Source organism: Vipera berus (assembly GCF_964194415.1).
Source record: "Vipera berus genome assembly, chromosome: 16".
Taxonomy (NCBI): domain Eukaryota; kingdom Metazoa; phylum Chordata; class Lepidosauria; order Squamata; family Viperidae; genus Vipera; species Vipera berus.
Window position 1 is genome coordinate 10,369,911 of NC_138219.1, and position 18,561 is coordinate 10,388,471.

The 18,561-nt window shown below is 47.6% G+C and overlaps 2 protein-coding genes across 5 annotated transcripts; one reads left to right on the forward strand and one right to left on the reverse strand.

Annotated features, from left to right (window-relative positions):
• Nucleotides 1–4,232: 4,232 nt before the first annotated feature.
• Nucleotides 4,233–11,065, reverse strand: ANP32E (acidic nuclear phosphoprotein 32 family member E). 3 transcript variants are annotated; one of them, XM_081340752.1, is made up of 7 exons: nt 10,664–11,065; nt 7,828–7,977; nt 7,495–7,617; nt 6,605–6,776; nt 5,866–6,005; nt 5,130–5,181; nt 4,233–4,786 (listed from the first exon to the last, which is right to left on the reverse strand). In XM_081340752.1, exons 1-7 carry the CDS (start codon nt 10,730–10,732, stop codon nt 4,719–4,721), a joined length of 774 nt encoding a protein of 257 aa, XP_081196878.1. In that variant the 5' UTR covers nt 10,733–11,065; the 3' UTR covers nt 4,233–4,718. The 3 variants fall into 3 exon arrangements, with proteins under 3 accessions (XP_081196878.1, XP_081196876.1, XP_081196877.1); XM_081340750.1 differs by having other exon boundaries at nt 5,866–6,017; nt 10,664–11,061; XM_081340751.1 differs by having other exon boundaries at nt 5,866–6,017; nt 6,611–6,776; nt 10,664–11,057.
• A 1,943-nt stretch (nt 11,066–13,008) lies between these two features.
• On the forward strand, nt 13,009–18,277 carry APH1A (aph-1 homolog A, gamma-secretase subunit; the record flags this gene model as incomplete). 2 transcript variants are annotated; one of them, XR_014028114.1, is made up of 8 exons in its annotated part: nt 13,009–13,121; nt 14,304–14,474; nt 14,978–15,051; nt 15,265–15,387; nt 16,170–16,297; nt 17,141–17,264; nt 17,545–17,659; nt 17,887–18,277. XR_014028114.1 is itself a non-coding variant. In XM_081340748.1 (7 exons), 7 exons carry the CDS (start codon nt 13,009–13,011, stop codon nt 17,607–17,609), a joined length of 798 nt encoding a protein of 265 aa, XP_081196874.1. In that variant the 3' UTR covers nt 17,610–18,277. The 2 variants fall into 2 exon arrangements, 1 of the variants encoding a protein (XP_081196874.1); XM_081340748.1 differs by having other exon boundaries at nt 17,545–18,277.
• Between the last annotated feature and the right edge of the window lie 284 nt (nt 18,278–18,561).

Genomic DNA, 18,561 nt, shown 5'->3' on the forward strand with positions numbered 1-18,561 from the left:
TGTTGGCTCCCCTCTTTTCTGCCTTTATCTTCAGCTCAGTGCTACACAGATGTTCCTTAACATCTCAACTGAAAACATTCCTGGTCCATTTTTCCTGTGATGCTTGAGTTATTTCATCTGGAGCCCAGGAAACAGTGGCAGAAGCAATGCTAGTGGGGCATCCAGAAGAGGCAGCTTTGGCCCCGTGGAAAGGAGTCCAGCCGCGCGCATCATTTCCCGGGGCGAGTCCCTGGCCAGTCCCGCTGTCTCAAGGGTGAGTGGGCTGTACAGCACAGCAGGAGGGAAGCTGCTCCGAGGAACCCTGGCTGCTTGGCAGGAGCCGAGGCCCAGCCATCTCGGGCTGACCCTTCTTGAGATGAGGTGGCTCCACTGTACTCAAACACCCTGCAGTCACTTTGTTCCGGCAGCCCCTCGCCTTCAAGATACTAAATTACTTCCTGGATATAGCTTGATAAAAACTTCATGGCACGTAGTGTTTTGACCTGGCATTTGCAGAATACCTGATGATGTGTATGTTCTGCTCAACCCAGTACAACGTGACTAGTTTTTGTTTGTAATCCAACAACCCTACATTTCCTTTCTAGGCAGAAAGGATACTTTTTTAAAAAGGATACAAAGTTTGAATATGGGGAGAATTCTACTTACTGGCAAAGAATCTACACACTGGGCAATAATATGAAAACTCTTAATTAATTGCTGGGTCCCTCCCCTTCATGTCTGCAATGGCACAACAGTAAACTAATAGGCTTTAAATTAATTTTGCATTCAAGAGCTGCATACTTCTTTCTCTCCAGAGGCAAGGAGGAAGGAACTGATACAGCAGCTGTTGTAATTTTTGCTTCAGTTTAGCCACTTAGGCTGCAATCCTGTCTGGGTTCATCTGGGAATAACAAAATAGGGCTATTATTTACCTGGGGGTGGGGGGGAATAGCACTGGGGTGTAGAAAAGACATCCTTTCTTTGAAAGTTAGCCCTCTTTACAGGTGACAAATTTATATGGCTCAGGTGGACAAATGTGGTCGCTAAAGCAAATATAACGGCACCACTTATGGAGCAATAAAACAAGGAATCTGAGGAAGTGTTTATTTACTCAACCTTTTCTAGGCTAACTACTGGCTTCAGAGTTCACAAACTCCAGGTGTCTGGGGGTGGGGATGTCGCTGCTGCCGCCACCCTCAAGATCCTCTGGCCTGCTCTGGAGGAAATCTGGGTGGTGAGGAGACAAGGATGATGATATTGGCCAAGCAGTGCAAGAAACCAAACTGATGCCAAACCCAGGGACCATTTACTTAAGGTAAGTGCTACTCTCAAAGGGCGCCATTTTCTAAAGCCCCTTCTAAATGAGATTGTAAATTTGCCCCAAGACCTCACAAAAAACAGGAGAGTGAAAGAGATTAAGTTCCCCTCATAATTTGAAGATGCTGATTTAAATAAATAGTGAACAAAGCATAATTTCTTTGTTTTGTTGCATTTCCTAGTTTTATTGTTATAGCAATTACTATATCTGCTTACATATTCAGGTGTATTTTGCACAAAATCAAGGGGGTATATATTGATTTGGGGGAATAGCAGCAGCTTCTGAAGGGTCAGTTGGATAATTAGATTTTGTGGATCAATTTGGATTAGCTGTGATTGTGTTTTAATATTCCCCTCCCCCCACACACACTCTCCATGAGACATAGGAAGAGGACATACGCCATCACTTTGCCAAGGAGCATATTGGTCTTGATATGTCCAATTTTAATTTTAAAATTTGTGCCTACTAGATTACACAGGCGGTCTTGTCTTAATGGTTAGTCAGGAAGTTACTCCGTTTGGTTAATCCTAGAGACCGGAAGCGTTTGTATAGTTTTTCTGGGGAAGCCATGGTTTTGTCTTTTTTTTTTTAAGGAAACGGATGCCCAGGTCACCCCTGTGCCCGTTTCATACAGACGATCACAACTGAAAAATGTGGCTCTTAAAATTGTTTATTCTAATGCAAAATTGATCGATCTACTCCGGTGATTCCTGCGGTGGGACAAGTAATTTCAGGCCGTCCTGAACTCCCGGATGGGATGAAGCTTCGGGGACGGTGCAGCCCCAAGCATCGTCTACTACTCGGAGCAAATGGACGCTCCAGGAAGTTGGCGCAGGCCCTTCTCGGCTGAGCATCGGGTCGGGAGCCGCGCCGCCCAAGCCGCCTCCGCTCTTCTGCCGGGGGCAGCCCGGCCTGCCAAGACGGAGCGGGGGCTGCCGCTGCTGTCCGCCTGGCTCGCTGCGCCCGAGGAGGCGCCCCCTCCGCTCGCCTCGGCCCCCTCCCGGATGGCCGGGAGGGGGGGCTCCCTCCGGCCGCTGAGCGAGGGCGGGGAACGACTCCCGCGGCCGCCGCCCCCGGACCCGCACGAGGCCGGCGGGGGGGGGAGGCTCCCCTGTGGTTCCCGAAGGGGGCGGGGCTTCTCGGGCGAGGGAAACGCGCGGCCCCTTTAAGCGGGCCAGGAAGCGCGCCGGGCGAGGCCCTCCCTTTCCCGCAGCGGTCCGGCGGAGGGGCGGGGCGCCGGGCGCGTGCTCTCCTTCTCCCCCGCCGGGATTGGGCCGAAGGCGGGGCCGTTGGGCGACTGCGACAACCGCCGGCCAATCCGCGGCGACCGCCCAGAGCCGGCCTTTTCCGGCAGAGCCGGCCCAGCTTCCGGCGCGCCGAGGGGAGCCTCTCCGGCCCCATTTTGGGCTGGGCCTCCCGCGAAGCCGGGTATCCCCGCCGGGGACGGAAGGCGCCGCCCGTCCCGTGTTTTCCGCTGTCGGCGCCGAGGGCCGTCGGGGAGCCGCCGAGACCGGTTCTCCGCTGAGGCCGGGAGGGCCCCCCGCGGCTGTGAGGAGAGGCCCGGCGGCCAGTGCTCGACTTGCGGAATGTTTATTGCAGGCCGGCCCGAAAGTCGAATCCCTTTAGCAAAAAAGCAAACGGAGACCGTGCAACCCTCGGGGAGAGGAGCCGGTCCGTGACGCGAGTCAGAAGCCCCGATTAGCAGAGCAACGCGGCTTTAAACCCAAAAGCTTCGTGGCAACGGGTGCTTCTCCCAAGTGTTCTTACAGAAATACGAAATTGGGACTGACGTTTAATAAGTCCAAGATGCCTAAAACGACCAGAATTTCTACAGAATTGCCTTTCACGCTCCTATCTTTTCAAATGCCTTAAAAATGACCTGTGCTGTATCGCCCTGGGGGGGGGGAGGAAGAGGAGGAGAACGTTTAATTTTATTGAAGTTTATGAAAGCCAGTTCCTGAAACTAAAAACGTGAATGTACTAAGGATGCCTGTGTTTGTAAAGCATTGTTTGTATTTCAGGCAAATGCAATACACCTTAAAGCACCTGTGCAAAAATGCCCTTTATCTATCTAAAACTTTTTCTCTAAAATCTGACAGATAATAGTGTAAATTGAATACATATAGATATTTGAGTAAAATATTTAATAATACAAGTTCATCTGTCAGAAGCAGAGAACCAGAAAACAGCTCTGATCAATTTTTTCTACATTTTCTTTGTCAAAATAACCTGCACAAAAGGGAATAAGAACATAACCAGTCTACCTTCTAAAGAAAAGATTAGTATTGCCTTGCTGGCACATGTAGAAAATGTATTTCTGTATTTTTTAACAGTGAAACCAAGGACTCTGGCTGAATAACTTCCCTCAACAAGAACCCATACTTTTACAAACTAGCCTATCCGAGAGGGAACACCAAATCATTTGTAACTTGGTATATTTCTTTCCATGACTCAAGTTGTAAAGCCACTCTCCCTTTTTGGTTGGCTTCAGGGGCCATGCCCTGAATTCAACAGCTGCCTTCCTAAAGGTCTTCCCAGTTTAGCAACACAAGCAAATTGTGGTTTTCAGGAGCTTAGCCCTAAGTTCAGCTCACCTGCCAATATAGCTTGAAAGGGCAATATAGCGAGAATTAGGTTGAATTAGTACTGAAGAATGACTGTTCAATTTTAACCAGAACAAAAGAATTCTGAAATATGAGTCTAGAGGAATGGTCAAAAGGATCATGAAGAAATTATATCTTGAATGAACTATAATTATTTCCAGTTTATATTTTGTTTGGAAGAGTGAGACTAAAATAGAGAACTGTAATCCAGTCTTGTTTAAAGTTATTGACTAGAAATGTCTGTGTGTGTGTGTGTGTGTGTGAGAGAGAGAGAGAGAGAGAGAGAGAGAGAGAGAGACTAACCACACAGAAATGAACTAGGAATTCAGTGCATCATTCAGATAATCCTTTTAAAATGAAATGATAGGTAAAATGCGAGTTCCAGATCACCTAATTCCCATTTCAGTTGCAACATAGTCCTTTCCAGTGAAGAGTTGGTTATCTTACTCCTGTATATTTGACATGAGCATGCTCTCCAAAGTTTATATTAAATCTGTTCAATCCATCTGAAGTAACTGACTAGGGTTAACAACATGCTCATAATGAGGAAACAAGAAAGAAAAAGGGAGGTATAAAGTTTCTAGGCAGGAAATAGGGACAACTGCTTCAGTGAGTAAACCGGATGGAAATATCAATGATGGATTATTATGTCTTAGTTGGAATGATAAAAAGGGCAACATAGTAAAACACTTCCTATAAAAAGTTAAACACAATATCTTTTGTAGAGACCTATCATACATGGAGCCTTACAAATCTGCATATCACTATTGCATAATTCCAACCAAAATGAATTGGGTCCTATTTGCATTTTCTATGACTTAATCGTCATCGTCGTCTCCTTCGTCTTCAGCTACACGTTTTCTCTTCTCCCCCCTGACGGCGGCATCTATGGGAAAGAATTTTTAGACATGTCCAAAGGAAAATTAAGAAGCAGTGACTCCTGCGCTGTTGTACACTTATTTTCATCACTTCTGAACAATTGCATATAATGGTAACTCAGTTTTATAATATCAATGAATCTGCTAAGCAAACATAAAAATCTTTATCAATTTATCTCTGTAAATGAACCAGGAATTCATTATAAGTTAAATGATAAGACTAACTTCATCCCAGCTTACAAAATTTATAAAATTTCTTTTTGTTTTGACAAAAAACTACTATCGGAGAAGGCAACTTTTGAATCCAGAGTAGTAAAACTAAAAAAGTCAAAGGCTGAATGTGAAGCTTACCTTCTTCCTCATTCTCTCGCTCCTCTACGTAATCATCATCATCCTCTTCATCCTTTAGAGAAACAATGATTTCAGAAATTCAAAATTACTAAGGTGCCATTTAACTAAACTTATGAAACTTAGTAAATTAAACATTTTCCAAGTAAATAGAGTTAAACAACTTCTTAAAGTAATAGTTGTAATTGTGATAATTTAGTAGCCATGCCATCTTTCCTCATATCTGTCCAGAGGTTTTAGATTTCAACTTGTATAGTTCTCAGCTGATTACCATGCATATACTAAGCTGAAGGGTGAGCTATATTACACCTAATAAATTATAAAGGTCATGTTCTTTTTGCCTAAAAAATATATTACCGGTGTAACCCAGACCCAGATCCTGCTTGTGGGAACTTAAGTCATATTTCAATTGAAATACCAGTTTGGATTATTTAAAAAGCAGTTTGTAGGATACAATTTTTTTAAAAGCCTGATTATTCTCCTGAGAAATATAGTGAAGAGAGATGAAGCTGGTGGGTATGAATGAATAAAAAAGCATAAAATACAAAATAAGGGGGGAAAATAGATCAAGGAAGGTGGCACGTTTGACTTTTTTCTAAAGCTTGAATACAGTGAATATCCACTTATGCCCTGGCAGGAGAAAACCTGTGGAGGACTTTCGCACAGACTGGCAGGGCTTTAAAGTACGAAGCCAAGCTAACAAAGGTAAATGCTTTGCAAATGAATAGTAAGTTGTAACCTGAATCTCTTCTTTCATCAAATATGAAAGACCCACTTCCTCTTCCCCCTCCCCCAAGTCTGAAGCATCGTCATCTTCATCATTTTCCTCATATTCGCCTGGGGGACCAGCTTTGTCCTCATCTTCATCCTCATCCTCATCTTCATCCCCATCTGAAGGAAAAGTGAATAAAGACATGCTGTCTCCATCGCTCCTGACTTAGAAGTCAAGAGTTCAAATCCAGCACTCACTGAAATAAGAACCCACGTCTCAAGGAAGGTAGGAGAGTGGCAGAAGTAAAACGCTCGATCAAGTAGTCCCTTGCCTCTGAAAGGTTGCAAGTCACAGAGGAGCGTAACCAAACTGCTTGAATAGACCTGCTACTATACAACCAACCAACCACTTGTAAAAATGTATATTTATAGGAGATGTAATTTTATTAACTGCAAGATTTATTTCCCCCTTGTAAGGAAAATCATTATTTTATTAGCATGTAGAGCATGTATACTTTGAACAGCGTATTTTGATCTCTAGCCAATTTCCATATTTCAGGTATTTGTTTCCTACCGGTAGCTTGAACATATTCATAAGCTGACTTTGTAATAATGCCGCTTGGGGTGTGTGTGTGAAAGCCCTAATAAGCAGGCATATACATAGAATGAAGGCTACTGCTAAGCTTGTAAGCCGCCCTGAGTCTTCGGAGAAGGGCGGGATATAAATGGAATTAAAAATAAAATAAATAGTAAATATTCAAATGAACAATTACCATCCTCGTCTTCCTCTTCTGAATCCGGGGCCTCGTTATCATCCTGATCAAACCCATCTAGATACGTGATTTGGTGGAGCAGTTCAAACACACTTTCTCTGTAATCTTCCAGATTTGTGATCTCGCAGTTAAACAGATCAAGGCCTTTCAGGTTCTTCAGATTTTGCTAAAAATTAGGAAAAACACACAGAAGTTATTTAAGTTGCTAAATCAAGTTACTCTGCTATGGGGTAACATGGGGGTTTGGGACAAGACAATAAGAGAATTGAAACTACCCTTTATATTTGTCTACATTGGTGCCAACTCACTTTGTATGCTGGAATGAAAAACAGCTTCTTGGTCAGTGACCAGGCTGAGTAATTCTGCCTGAGATGTGATACGCATAACAGCATTCACATCAGCATGGGACCCAAACCTGATTCTAACTTGATTAGCTAGAAATAGCAGCCAGATAATAAGAAAAGCTCTTTGTTATAAAAGGAAAATTTGTGCAAATGCCTGCACAGTTATGGTTGGTTCCTTTTTTATTCTGATCTGCCAAGGATCAGTTTAGAGCAGTTCTCTGCAAGTTGGTGTCCTCCAAATTGGCTGGACTGCATCGCCAAAGATGGTGCAATTTGTAATGCAACACATTGGGAGGGCTCCTCTTAGAAAAGACTGCTCTAAAGACAAAGCTCTTTTAAACTGTTTGGATTTAGCCAAGGTATGCTCACCATCACATCACCTACAGCAGTAGTTATGAGGCCAATTATTCAAACAATGTTACATTTTTCCAAGGCTCTTTATCACCTTAAATACGTTGGCCTTGATTCAGTGATAAGGACAACCAAGTACATCTTAACACCTCTCTGAATCCCCTCCCCCCCATCCAATTCTATACTTACAAGAGTTTCAACAGTGCTGAGATCCTTGATTTTGTTGCCGCTCAAATTTAGGTATGTAAGATTTGGACATCTCTCTGCCAGGGCTTCTAGACCGCCGGAAATTAGATTGTCACTCAATTCCAGCTACAGCATAAACATGCCAGTCAGTGGAGTTGACTTTGAAATCTACACATTCTCTCATAAAAAGTTACCTAAGCAAATATATATGTTTTCACGATACAGCAGGCATAATAGGCGACATATATTACTAATTATCATTGACAAAATTCTTATGCAAATGACTGCACGGACATTAAAATTTGTATACCATCCATGCCATAACCTAACACTCACCCTTCGAAGCTTTGTCAGAGTGGGGAGTTTGGCCAAAGAGGTCAATTCTGTGTTGGCCATGCTGAGAAATTCCAGCTCTTTAAACGAGTCGCTCAGGCCTTCAATTTCACCATTGCTGGAGCGGCAGTTGTCGAGCACCAGCTCAGCCACCTAAAAGGAGGAGAAAGGTCTGAGTCTATGGCACAGATGACAGAACACCACATTTTATTTGTTACATCAAAGTATTTTCCATCTTTCTCTTGCAAACTTTGACTAAAAAGATTGCTACTTAAATTAATTTTAAAAACATGTGATTTGTTAATATATTTATTATTCTGAATAGCTTTGGACCCAGAAAGGATCTCTAAATGGCTTCAATGTTATATTTGTTTAAATAAATAAATAGTATCATATGTAATAGAATTAAAACATTTTTTAATACTGTGAGACAGGTCATACTCAGATATAACAAAGCCTTTAAAAAAACTGCCTTGAAGGAAAGGCCTTCAAACTTGGACAGATACAGTAACAACATTTTTAGTAACAATAACTAGAAACTTTTTATTCCAAATAGAAAACATTCTGACACTACTGCACCCTATTTCTACAAAGTGAAAGGAGACATAGAAGCTTAATGTAACCGTTGCCTTTCCATTCATAAAAATGTGGCAAGCGCTTTCTCGAATAACAGCATTTCCTTATGCTGATTTGGGCAGGGGAGCTCCCCAAGGGGCTGGGGCTGTGGCCGGGATCCAGCCTAAGAAGGGTTCACGACATGCTTTGTAGGATCACTCTCTATTAAGTGAGACTTGCCAAGCTTTTAACAACAGTGGTGTCTTTTATTTTTACTAGGTACTACAAGAAGCATCAATTTCTTCTCTAGAAACCACCATAAGAAACGTGTGACTTGGGTGAGTAAAGAACTTTTCACATTTATCCTCAGGAATGTACTAGGGAAGGGGGCTCATTGTGTGCTGTGCATTATGGGCACAGGGATGGCTGTTAATTCTTCACCTGTCTTGGGGCAGCCCTCTCTAGCTGCCCCAAGGCAGGGAAGCTCTGCCTTGGGTCTTCCCCAGCAGGGAAGGAGCAAGAGGATCGCTCTGCTTCCTCCTCTCTTCCTCCAGCACAAAGCCATAGAAATGTCTGAATGTATTTTACAAGAAGCACAGCTTTTCAGTTAGGGGAACCTTTTGCACTCTTCCAAAGAACCTCAAGCTCAAAGAAATCACAAGCGCTGAGGCAGACTCCCTCCATTGGGTACAGATCCTCCATTTGATCCCATGCAGCCGGGGAGGGGGAGGGGGGGAGGACGAGGAATTCTGGTCCATTGGAAGCCCCAATGGGCCAGACCGAGAAGCACGAAGCAAGGCTTTGCCTTGTTCCGCCAACCACACAGCTGGTTTGGGGATAGCCTCTTCCTCTGGAAGGGAACTATGGCAGAGCACCCCTGGCATTTTCTGCAGTGCTCTGGGCACCGGCACTCCTGTGACATGAGAAGTTTCCTGCTTCTCCTCTCTGATGGGTTATTCTTCCTTGCTACTCAGCTCCCTCCACCTTTCTCCATCTTGTGCTCTTGGGACAGGCTGGATTAAAGAGGCTCCCTCGACTGCAGCCAGTCGATGACCTAGGGCTGGCGGCATATATGCCATCCCATCTTAGGGCAGGAGGTGGGTGCACTCTTGCCTTTGTGAAGGCTCCAGAGGCACAGAAGCCGCAGGCAGGCATAGCTTATCATCGGCCTCTCTCCACTGGCCTTATCTCCTTGACCGCCCAGGCATGAGATTTCAAGGAACAGGGAGGGGCGTTGCCCATCCATGGCTGCTCTTGGGGCAGAGCGATTGCTGCCCTGTGTCTGAGAAAGATTAAACCAGGTTGAAAATGTCTGGCTGGAGGGAGCTGTGGCGTGTTCTGCTTTTTAAAGAAAGGGTCCACCCTCCACCGGCTCTACAGAGACAAGAGCAAGAAGTCTAATTCATCTGCGTAGAAGAGACTAAGATGGATTCAGCTGCAGCCAGGGTTGTTTACCACCGTTTGTGTAAAGTACATTCGCTACAAGAATCAGCGGAATCCAGGGTTTCCACCCTTACTCAAACCAGACACGGACTATCTGGCTTTTTTCTGCACGAGAAAGGGGGGGAAACCCAACAGGCAATTTGCTGGATGGGAGGAGGGAAGCGTGAAAAACTCCCTACAATCTTTTCACAGTTGAGGTTGCCTAACCTAGATTTGACGAAAGAGCAGTTAAGTGCAAAAAGGGGGGAAAGGAGGGGGGAGGGGAAGAGAGGAGGAAAGTTTTAACTTGGGAACCCCCTTTCTTGTGCACGGTGCTCCTTGATCTTGAGCCTCCTCTTATTTTTAATTAACTGGCTTTGGGGCGGGGAGAGATTGCACGCCGGGGACTGCCCGAGCCCAGGGGGCATTGGGAAGGGAAGAGTTAACCAGCTCGCCTCTGGCATCGGGCTTCCAACAACCCCCTTTAGGGTACGGAAGGCAGGAGCAACCTCGCGTCCTGTGATTTATGCCGCGCTGGGATCGCTCGGGGAAAATGTGGAAGCAGGAGAGAAAGTCAGAAAAGCTAGTTGGCCGCCGCCAGGCCTCGCAGAGAGAAGCCCATCTCCGGGAGTTCGGGCCCTGGATAAGAGCCCTTAAAAGGAGGGAAGCCCGCCGGGGCTCGAAGGAGACGGGGACGGCGGCCGCTCTGCTGCTAAGCCCCCCCTCCCCCCACGACCTGGTCTGCCGACGCCGCGCGTCGGTCACCGCGCGCTTCCGGCACGATCGAGGCGCGAGGAGGGGGGGGAATCCTCGGGATCTTGAAAGATCTTTCATTTCCTGCATCCCAAGGGTTTGTCCTCACCTCCTCGGGCGTGCGGCTCCTCAACTCCAGGTTAACGCGCAGCTTCATTTCCAGCTTTTTCATCTCCATCTGGAAAGCCTCTCCAAAGTGGAGAGCGAGGGAGGGGCACAAAACTACCTAAGGAGAACCCGACAGGCAGGCGAGGGGATGCGTGGCGAGAAGGAGGGGGAGGAGAAGAGGAGCAAAATTAAAGGAGAGTTCCCCCCTCTCGGTTGCTCAACAAAGAGCCCCGAAGACGGTACAAGCGGAGTTGGGAACTCCGGGCTGCTCTGCCACCCCGATCCCTCCTCCTGTTGCGAAACACGCAGCTCCTTTCCCTTCAATGGCCGCTCGCACACTGAGCCTCCATGACACGGCGCATGGGGCCCCCTAGCAGATGCCCCGCCTCTCCCGGCGTGGCTCTCGACGGCGCCCCCCGCCCCAGGGAGCTGATTGGCTGGACGCGCAGGGCTCCCGCGGCTCGACGAGTGGCCGCGCAACCCCCCTTCCCCCCCCCGTCGCTCCTCGGGCGCCGACGTCTCCTTTTGTGCGCGCCCGAGGCGCTCTGGAAGTAACGCGCGGCTGTGGGCGGGGCTGCCTATCAAGCGAGGGTGGGGGTTCTCTTTCCCCTTGTCCCCTGCGGGCAACGAGGCTCCGAAGTTTTTTTCCTGCCCTGGCGCTCTTTCTCTAAGAAAGGGCCGCCTGCGTGTTATAGAGCGACACAAATCATTGCGGCACAATCGTTCATGTTGCTTTCTACGCATAAATACATTTGCAGACTAGAGGCTTAAAAAACCCACTGCTTTGATGATTAAGGTAATGGTGGGAACAGCAGAATATTCCTTGTCTCAGTGTCTGCAGTTTCCGGAGGTTTGAGTTTTTCTTTTGTGCGTAGGGCAGGTATACCCTCCGGCCTCCTTCCGTGCTCTGTATCTGCTCACCGCTGCCAGTTTCCATCCTGGATGACCAGTGTCTTAACATTCATCATCTGCCTTTTAAAAAGATACATTGTGTGTGGTCCTTCCTGGTCTGAACTAAGTTGTTTTCTCACAGATGTTTAATTACAACTAAGTGACAGCAGTGCTAGCAATCAGCGCATCATCACCGAGCTCTGATGATGCCACCTAGTTGGGTAGTGAAACATCTGCAAGAAAACAACCAAGGCCAGAGAGCGCCAAGGACCCCACAGTTCCACACTAAGCTGCAGATATTCTCTTCTAAAGAAACTTTGTCTACTCGAACCATCAGTATTGGGACTTTATCAGGTCTTTATTGGAAATTGTCAGTGATGACGAATCTGCAGATGGTCATTAATTACGTTATTGGACTGAAATTATAGGTTGCCTGGTTGCTTTCTCTCTTATGGCTCAGAGACAATTATAACTACAGGCCACATTATTACAATTTGTGAAACCGCAGCAGCTTCACGGTCAGCATGCTGCACTTGTGCAGACTCAGTTTCAGTCATCTGATATGAAGAATTAATTCTTTCCTATAAACTTGTTCCAGAGTTCTGAGTTGCTTCTCTCCTTGATCGGTTTCCATCCGTTGCTTCTTGTCCTGCCTTCAGGGGCTTTGGAGAATAGTTTGACTCCCTCTTCTTTATGGCAGTCCCCGAGATATTGGAACATGGCTATCATGTCACCCCTCGGCCTTCCCTTCATTAAATCATTCTTAATAATTTACAGTCACTATTCAGTAATGCTGAATCCTGACTTCCTTTGGGCATTAATGCTATATCGGCCAGGGCTGTCACCGCCGCCGAGGGGACTGGTGGCCACCAGCTCGGGGGACGACTGGGCTTGGCCCGCCCCCAGCGCAGAGCCGAGAAGCGCAGAAAGGAGCCAGGCTTTCCTGCGGGCACCGGCTTTCTTCTGACAGCCTTGTACCTGGGCTCTTCTTCTGCCAACTGGGGACCTTCGCAAAAGCTTTTGCTTCTGGCTCCAGGCCCAGGATGGCCACCCGGCTCTGCGCTGAGCATAGGACACAGACGGGGTGTGGCGCCCGGTGGCCAGGCAGAGGTGGAAGCAAGGGCCCCGCTCGTGGCCGGAGTTCCAGGCCTCCACCCCTCGCGAAAAGGTGCCTTAGAGATGCCCGAATACCGCGTGGTCCTTGGCACTCCACGACCGCCCGCCTCGGCTGCAGGAGAGGGGCAGGAGTGATCGGAGGCGCCCCTGGCGACACACCAGCAGGTGACACCCGCCTGCTGCGAGCTCAGACAGCCCCGATCGGGCGCGTGTACTCCTCCGGGGGACTAGCTCCTAGGGGGTCCGTGCGGGAAGCTCCGCCCAGGGGCGTCCCAGTCCTATCCTCGCTCCTCCCTCCTCCTCCTCCTCCTCCCTCTTCCCTCCTTCTGTCGATGCGCGATGGGGGTGTCGGTGTTTTTCGGCTGCTCCTTCATCGCCTTCGGGCCGGCGCTGGCGCTCTGCCTTCTGACTGTGGCTGGGGACCCCCTGCGCGTCATTATCCTCGTGGCAGGGTCAGGGCGGGCCCGGCGGGCCAGGGGCGGGGGCGGCTGTGGCGGGCTGTAGGCGGCGGGGCCCGTCGCTGCTCATCGAGTAGCCGCGGTCTCTTCGGCGGCGGGGCTCCGGTGGGCGCCCTGGCGGGAAAGGCGGGGAACACAACTCCTCGAAGACCCGTTTGCGGCCGCCGGAGACCCCCGTGCTCGTGGGTACAACAGCCGGAGTGTCCGACTGTGAGAAAGTGGCCGCCCGGGAAAGAGGTGGTCTTTACGCGGCGATGAACAAAACGTTGCTCGCCCCGCCCCCGCCCGCTGCCCTCGGTGCCTGCTTGGACGTTCCTCCCGCTTCGGGCGGCGAGCGAGGCAGGGGAGACCCAGGGCAAAGGCCTCCGGCTGGGCTGGCCTTCCCTCCTTCCTACAAGCGGCCTTGGGCTCCCCTTCCTTTGACTCCCCGGAGAGGGAAATCAGCCACCCGACAGTCTAGGGAAGATGCGACGCTTCTGAGTTCGGAAGCCGCCGGGCAGAGGCCTCGGAGCTTCTGAGAGCCAAGTCCGGCTTTGGCTAAGGTCGGACTGAGGGCTCCTCGGTGCTCTCTCGGCTTGGTTGTTTTCTTTCAGACGTCTCATTACCCCGACTGGGTAATTTCATCAGTGCTAGTCAGGTGGGACTTCTAGATTCAGCCCCACTGCCTCATCTGCCTTCTTTTATTATCAAAGTTGCTTTGTTTCTTCGTTGAAATTTCTGTCTTCCAGAAATAAAACATTCTTCTCAGGTTTGAGGAGTGTTGTTAGGAAAACTCATAACAAGCGCTGCATATATTAGGATGTTGAACCAAAATTTAAAAATGAAACACCGTGTGACAATTCCAGCTCCTTGACCATTTTAAAAACCAACTTTTTTTTTAAAGTAGCCTTTGGGATTCCAAAATTATGCCTGAGAAGAAATGGATACTGTCTGTAATTTCACAAGCCAGTGAAATGACTAAAATAGACTTCTAGGGCAAACTTTGGTGGATTGCTGTTTTGTTTTGTTTGCTTTAAAAAATGGGTAGAAACTGTAAATTATGCAAAATACTATAAATAGTAGTTTAGACTGCATAGTTGATGCAGGTTGAATTGAAATGTCAGGGGCATCGTTTCAAAACCGGTAGAAAGCATCTTCTAAGAGAAATGACTGGACTTTTCTTTTTTCCAAATCCAGGGCCTTCTTTTGGTTGGTCTCCCTTCTCTTGGCTTCCCTGGTCTGGTTCATTTCCATTCACCTGAGTGACCAGGAGGACAAGCGGCTGCAGCATTTCCTGCTGATGTTTGGGGCAACAGTGTCTGTCTTGCTGCAGGAAGCCTTCCGTTTTGCTCACTTCAAGCTCCTCAAGTAAGACAAAGAGGGACTTTCTGCTGAACGGCTGGCTGGTCCTGGCTTAATTTTCTCAATTCCTCCCTATAAACTTGTTCCAGAGATTCCCAGGAACTGAAATCTGAGGGCAGTAAAGAGTGGGAAGCCTTTTACTCAGTAGATAATCATCCTGTCCCTGTGCTTTCTTTGGCACTGACCTAAGCCTTCAGAGCAAGGTGTCTTCTGAGGATGGGCAGTCTCTCTCTCTCAGGATATTTATTTATGCTTCCTTTCTTTATTTCATTTGCAGTGGTCCTCTCGCTTAGGCTGGGATCGGTGAAGCCGGTCCTCTGTTCCTTGGGATTGCCTGATAGAGTTAGGGTTAGTGATGGGTGTCGATTCAAGATGAAATTTTGTTCCTTGAACCTAAATGGGACAAAGAATCCAAGAAGAACTGGGGAGGGGAGTGTAGTCAGTGGAGGTGGCCAATTGTTATTTTGAGGAGCTCAGCGAGTTCCCGCTTCCTCTGCATCCTGTTTTAGGAAAGCTGACGAAGGGCTTGTAACCATAAGTGAAGATGAGCGATCGCCCATTTCGATCAAACAAATGGCCTACGGTGAGTGAACCCTTTGGTTCTGGGGGTTGCCACAGAGTAGAGTGGGGAAATCTCCTTCTGCCCCGCCCCCCTCCCTTTCTGCTTTTGGATGACCTCAAGCTTAGCCTTTGCAGAGGCCCCCTCCCGTGTATTTTCTAAACAGCTGTCAGGTTTGCTGCTAGTTGGACAAACCATTTCAAATGTTTTCCATTCTGATTTTCCATCCACCGGTAGTGTCAGGCCTCTCCTTTGGAATTATCAGCGGCGTCTTCTCCGTCATTAACGTCCTTGCAGATTCCATTGGTCCCGGCACAGTTGGCATCCACGGGGATTCGCCCTATTACTTCATCACTTCAGGTAGGACCTTTTGTGGTGGGAGGGGAGAGATTGTCCGAACAAACTTCTTTTAAAAAAACACAAGAAGACTGGCATACATGTGGCTTTTCGCCTGGTCCCTTCTGGTGTTTCAGAAAGAGGCATTTTCAAACGTTTTAGAATCAGAAAAAGTATGAGATGCAGCTGGCGAGGCTACAGAAAGGCAGAGACAGGATTTGATGCAGGGAGGAATCTATAAAACTTTTGGCATAACCGCTTCTTCAGGCCTGCTTCCCCAGGAGTGGGATGTTTGTCGACTGGGCTGCAAACTCCACCGAAACAGAAAAAGCATTTTGTTGTGACAGGTGTGAAAAAAATCCTAAGTCTTTCCTTAAGAAAATGCTGAAGACAGTAAAGCTCTTGTCTCCAAAGTGCTTTTTTCCCCAAAAAAAGGCAATTGGACTTTCTTGGGTTTTTTTTTTCATGCAAGAAATGTCTTCAGTTCTGAGGATGAGATCCAGTTTCAAAGAAAGAAAAAAACCAAGAAAGTCCAGTTGCCTTTTGAAAAAATAAAGCACTTTGGGGACAGCCATGATTGGGGATGATTGAGAATCTCCAGAGACATTTACAATAAACTATTTTTTCACAGTTTTCTAAAGTTTTCCTAATCCTTTTCTTAGGCATTTTTATATGAATGTGCCTGTCTGATGAGGTCTTGTTTTGCTGTGTTTGGATGCGATTGTGTACTCTGAGCCATCTCAGACTTGCTACAAACTCAGGCGTGTCGTGTGGCTGAATTCCCCTTTCTCGGCTTCTCATTCCAGCTTTCCTGACCATGGCCCTGGTTTTCTTACACACCTTCTGGGGGATCATTTTCTTTGATGCCTGTGAGACGAGGCACTGCTGGAAGCTGGCCCTGGTGGTTGTCAGCCACCTGGTGATATCTGGGCTGGTGAGTGGATCTCAGATCGGTTTTCCCAGGATTTGAGCTAAAGTGTGTGTTAGATCTGGTTCTCCTCTTAAGAAAGCAGCACTGGGCTTCTACCCGTCTCCAGGACAAGAGATCACACCACCCATTCTTTCTGGGGAAGGGTTAACCAATACCCCAACATACCCAAAAGTTCTAAAAATGGTATTCGGTCTGTTAAGCACTTATATGCAGAATCCGTTCAGGAACGATCCCTGGGATTTTACTACCAGAGCAAGTTTCTATTATATTTCAGCATGGAGTAATCTTATGATCAAACTTGAAATCACAGAGGATAAAAATTTGCAACAGGAAAAAGCTTTTTTGTTGGATAGCCTCAAAATAGGTTAATTTGATTAGAAGGAGAAAGGCCAAATAAATAAATGCTGGTTGAAGCCTTCATAAGACTGCTGTGTGATTTCTCAGGATGAGGAATTTCAAATGATGCTGACCCAGCTGTCTCTTGACTTTGGAAATGTCTGAAAACATGGAAAAGATAACCAGGTTTTTGACTTGCAGACAATTGTGGTTGTAAGCCATGGTTTATGCCTTAGTGAATCATGGGAGCCAAAGCAATGTAGTTCCTTTAACAAAGCATAGTTAAAATAGCTTTATTCTCCTTCATTCCCTTAGAGACACAAAAGGGCTGTTCTTCCCCAGCAGTAGGGAACTGTACCCTTCATTTGCACTGCATTTGGGACAAAGTGGGCCACTTAGCAGACGGGGCCAAGTGCCCCAGTACAAAGGCAGATGGAGGGATTGGGTGGGTGGGTGAACAACTGCAGACTCTGCTGCCTTCTGAAATCCCCTCTCGCTTTCTCGCCACAGACATTTCTGAACCCATACTATGAAGCAAGTCTTATTCCCATCTTCCTGATCACCGTCTCAACAGGGGTGTGGGCCTTTTTCACAGCTGGTGGCTCGCTGCGCAACATCCTTGCCTGCCTTTCCTGTGAGAGCCATGACTTTTGTGGGATTTGGAGAAGAGGGAAGGGAGAAGGAGCAGAACAGCAAGAATCCTGGGAGGCCGTTCATGGTCCCCTTGAAAGTACCTGAGGGAGGATGAGCAGAAAGTTCCGCATCTGGGGTGCAGCGCAGTTGAGGAATACAGGGTGGGGTCTCCCTTCTCCATTCCTCTTCCTGTTCCATCTGTCTTGCTAGAAGCCGGACAAGAAGGTGATCCAAACTTGGGAGGCTCACTCCCAGGCTAATTATTCTGTCCTTCCTTGTAGGTAGGGAGAAAGAGAACGACCACGTTATTGTGTACTCTGAGCTGCAGCTCCCTGTGGAGGACTGAGCCTCTGCCCGTTGGGTCCTGGCAGTCGGATGCTTCCTAGAAAAGATGAGGTAATCTCCACACCACAGGGCATGGCTCTTCATCCGGGACAAGGGCTCCTGAGCTGATCAGATGGTCGAAGCTCCTGTCTAGCCCTGGGAAGGCAGAAGAGGCTCCTTGGCCCAATAGATGGCTTGGAGGGCAGGAAGGCTAGCTCTGTGTCTTGGCTGGTGGCTGAGAACCCACCCCTTCCTCCAACTCTGCTTGTTTTCCTTTGCTTCTTTTTTTGCCCTGGAAGATGGACACTCGGGTTCTCCTGAAGAGCTGAGCAAGCCCCAGTCCCTTATGACAAACAACTCCCAGACCGTGTTCCCTAGTGGATTCCTCTGGATTCGTAACACGGCTGGAGGTTTTGTGGGCTATGGCTGAGCTCCCCATGTGCCAACAAAATCCCTTTGTTCTCAGCCTGAACTTTTCCTTCATCCACTGGGGAATCCTGTGTATGGGCACTGGACCTGCTGAGGCGCAGGAGCACCATCTGCTGGCTAGGAGGTGCCACTGTATATGTATGAACACACAAAGGATCTTTCTTGCTCTTTTTTTTAATAAAGTCCCAGTCCTATTTACTTTCTTTAATCCTTTCATGAGTTGGCCCATAGTGCAGTTAATAAAAAGAAATTATCTGGTAACTGTTCTCGTGCTGTGTCACCTTGGGCAGAGACTAAAGCAGGCCCTGCCTGTGGGTGGCAAAAAGGCATCTCGTGCTGTGGGGTCTTTTCTGGACATAGACTTCTGCTTCTGCCCCTGGATCAAAAGTCTGCTCAAGCTCAAAAGCTGGTTTGCACAGCGTGTTTGTCTTGACTCAAATAGGGCTGAGTGGTTTGTCGCCCAGGTGTTTTGAGAAGCCAGCCCTTGTCTTAGCACAGTTGATTTTGTGAATGTAGCAGTTGTGTTTTCTTGAGTGGGATTTTGA

Excerpts from the sequence above, each read along its gene's own strand:
- ANP32E (XM_081340750.1), bottom strand. The coding sequence starts at position 10,732 with ATGGAGATGAAAAAGCTGGAAATGAAGCTGCGCGTTAACCTGGAGTTG. Across the intron at positions 7,618-7,827 it reads CTCTGACAAAGCTTCGAAGG|CTGGAATTGAGTGACAATCT; the intron begins GTGAGTGTTAGG and ends TTTATGCTGTAG. Across the intron at positions 6,777-7,494 it reads TCAGCACTGTTGAAACTCTT|CAAAATCTGAAGAACCTGAA; the intron begins GTAAGTATAGAA and ends CCTAATTTTTAG.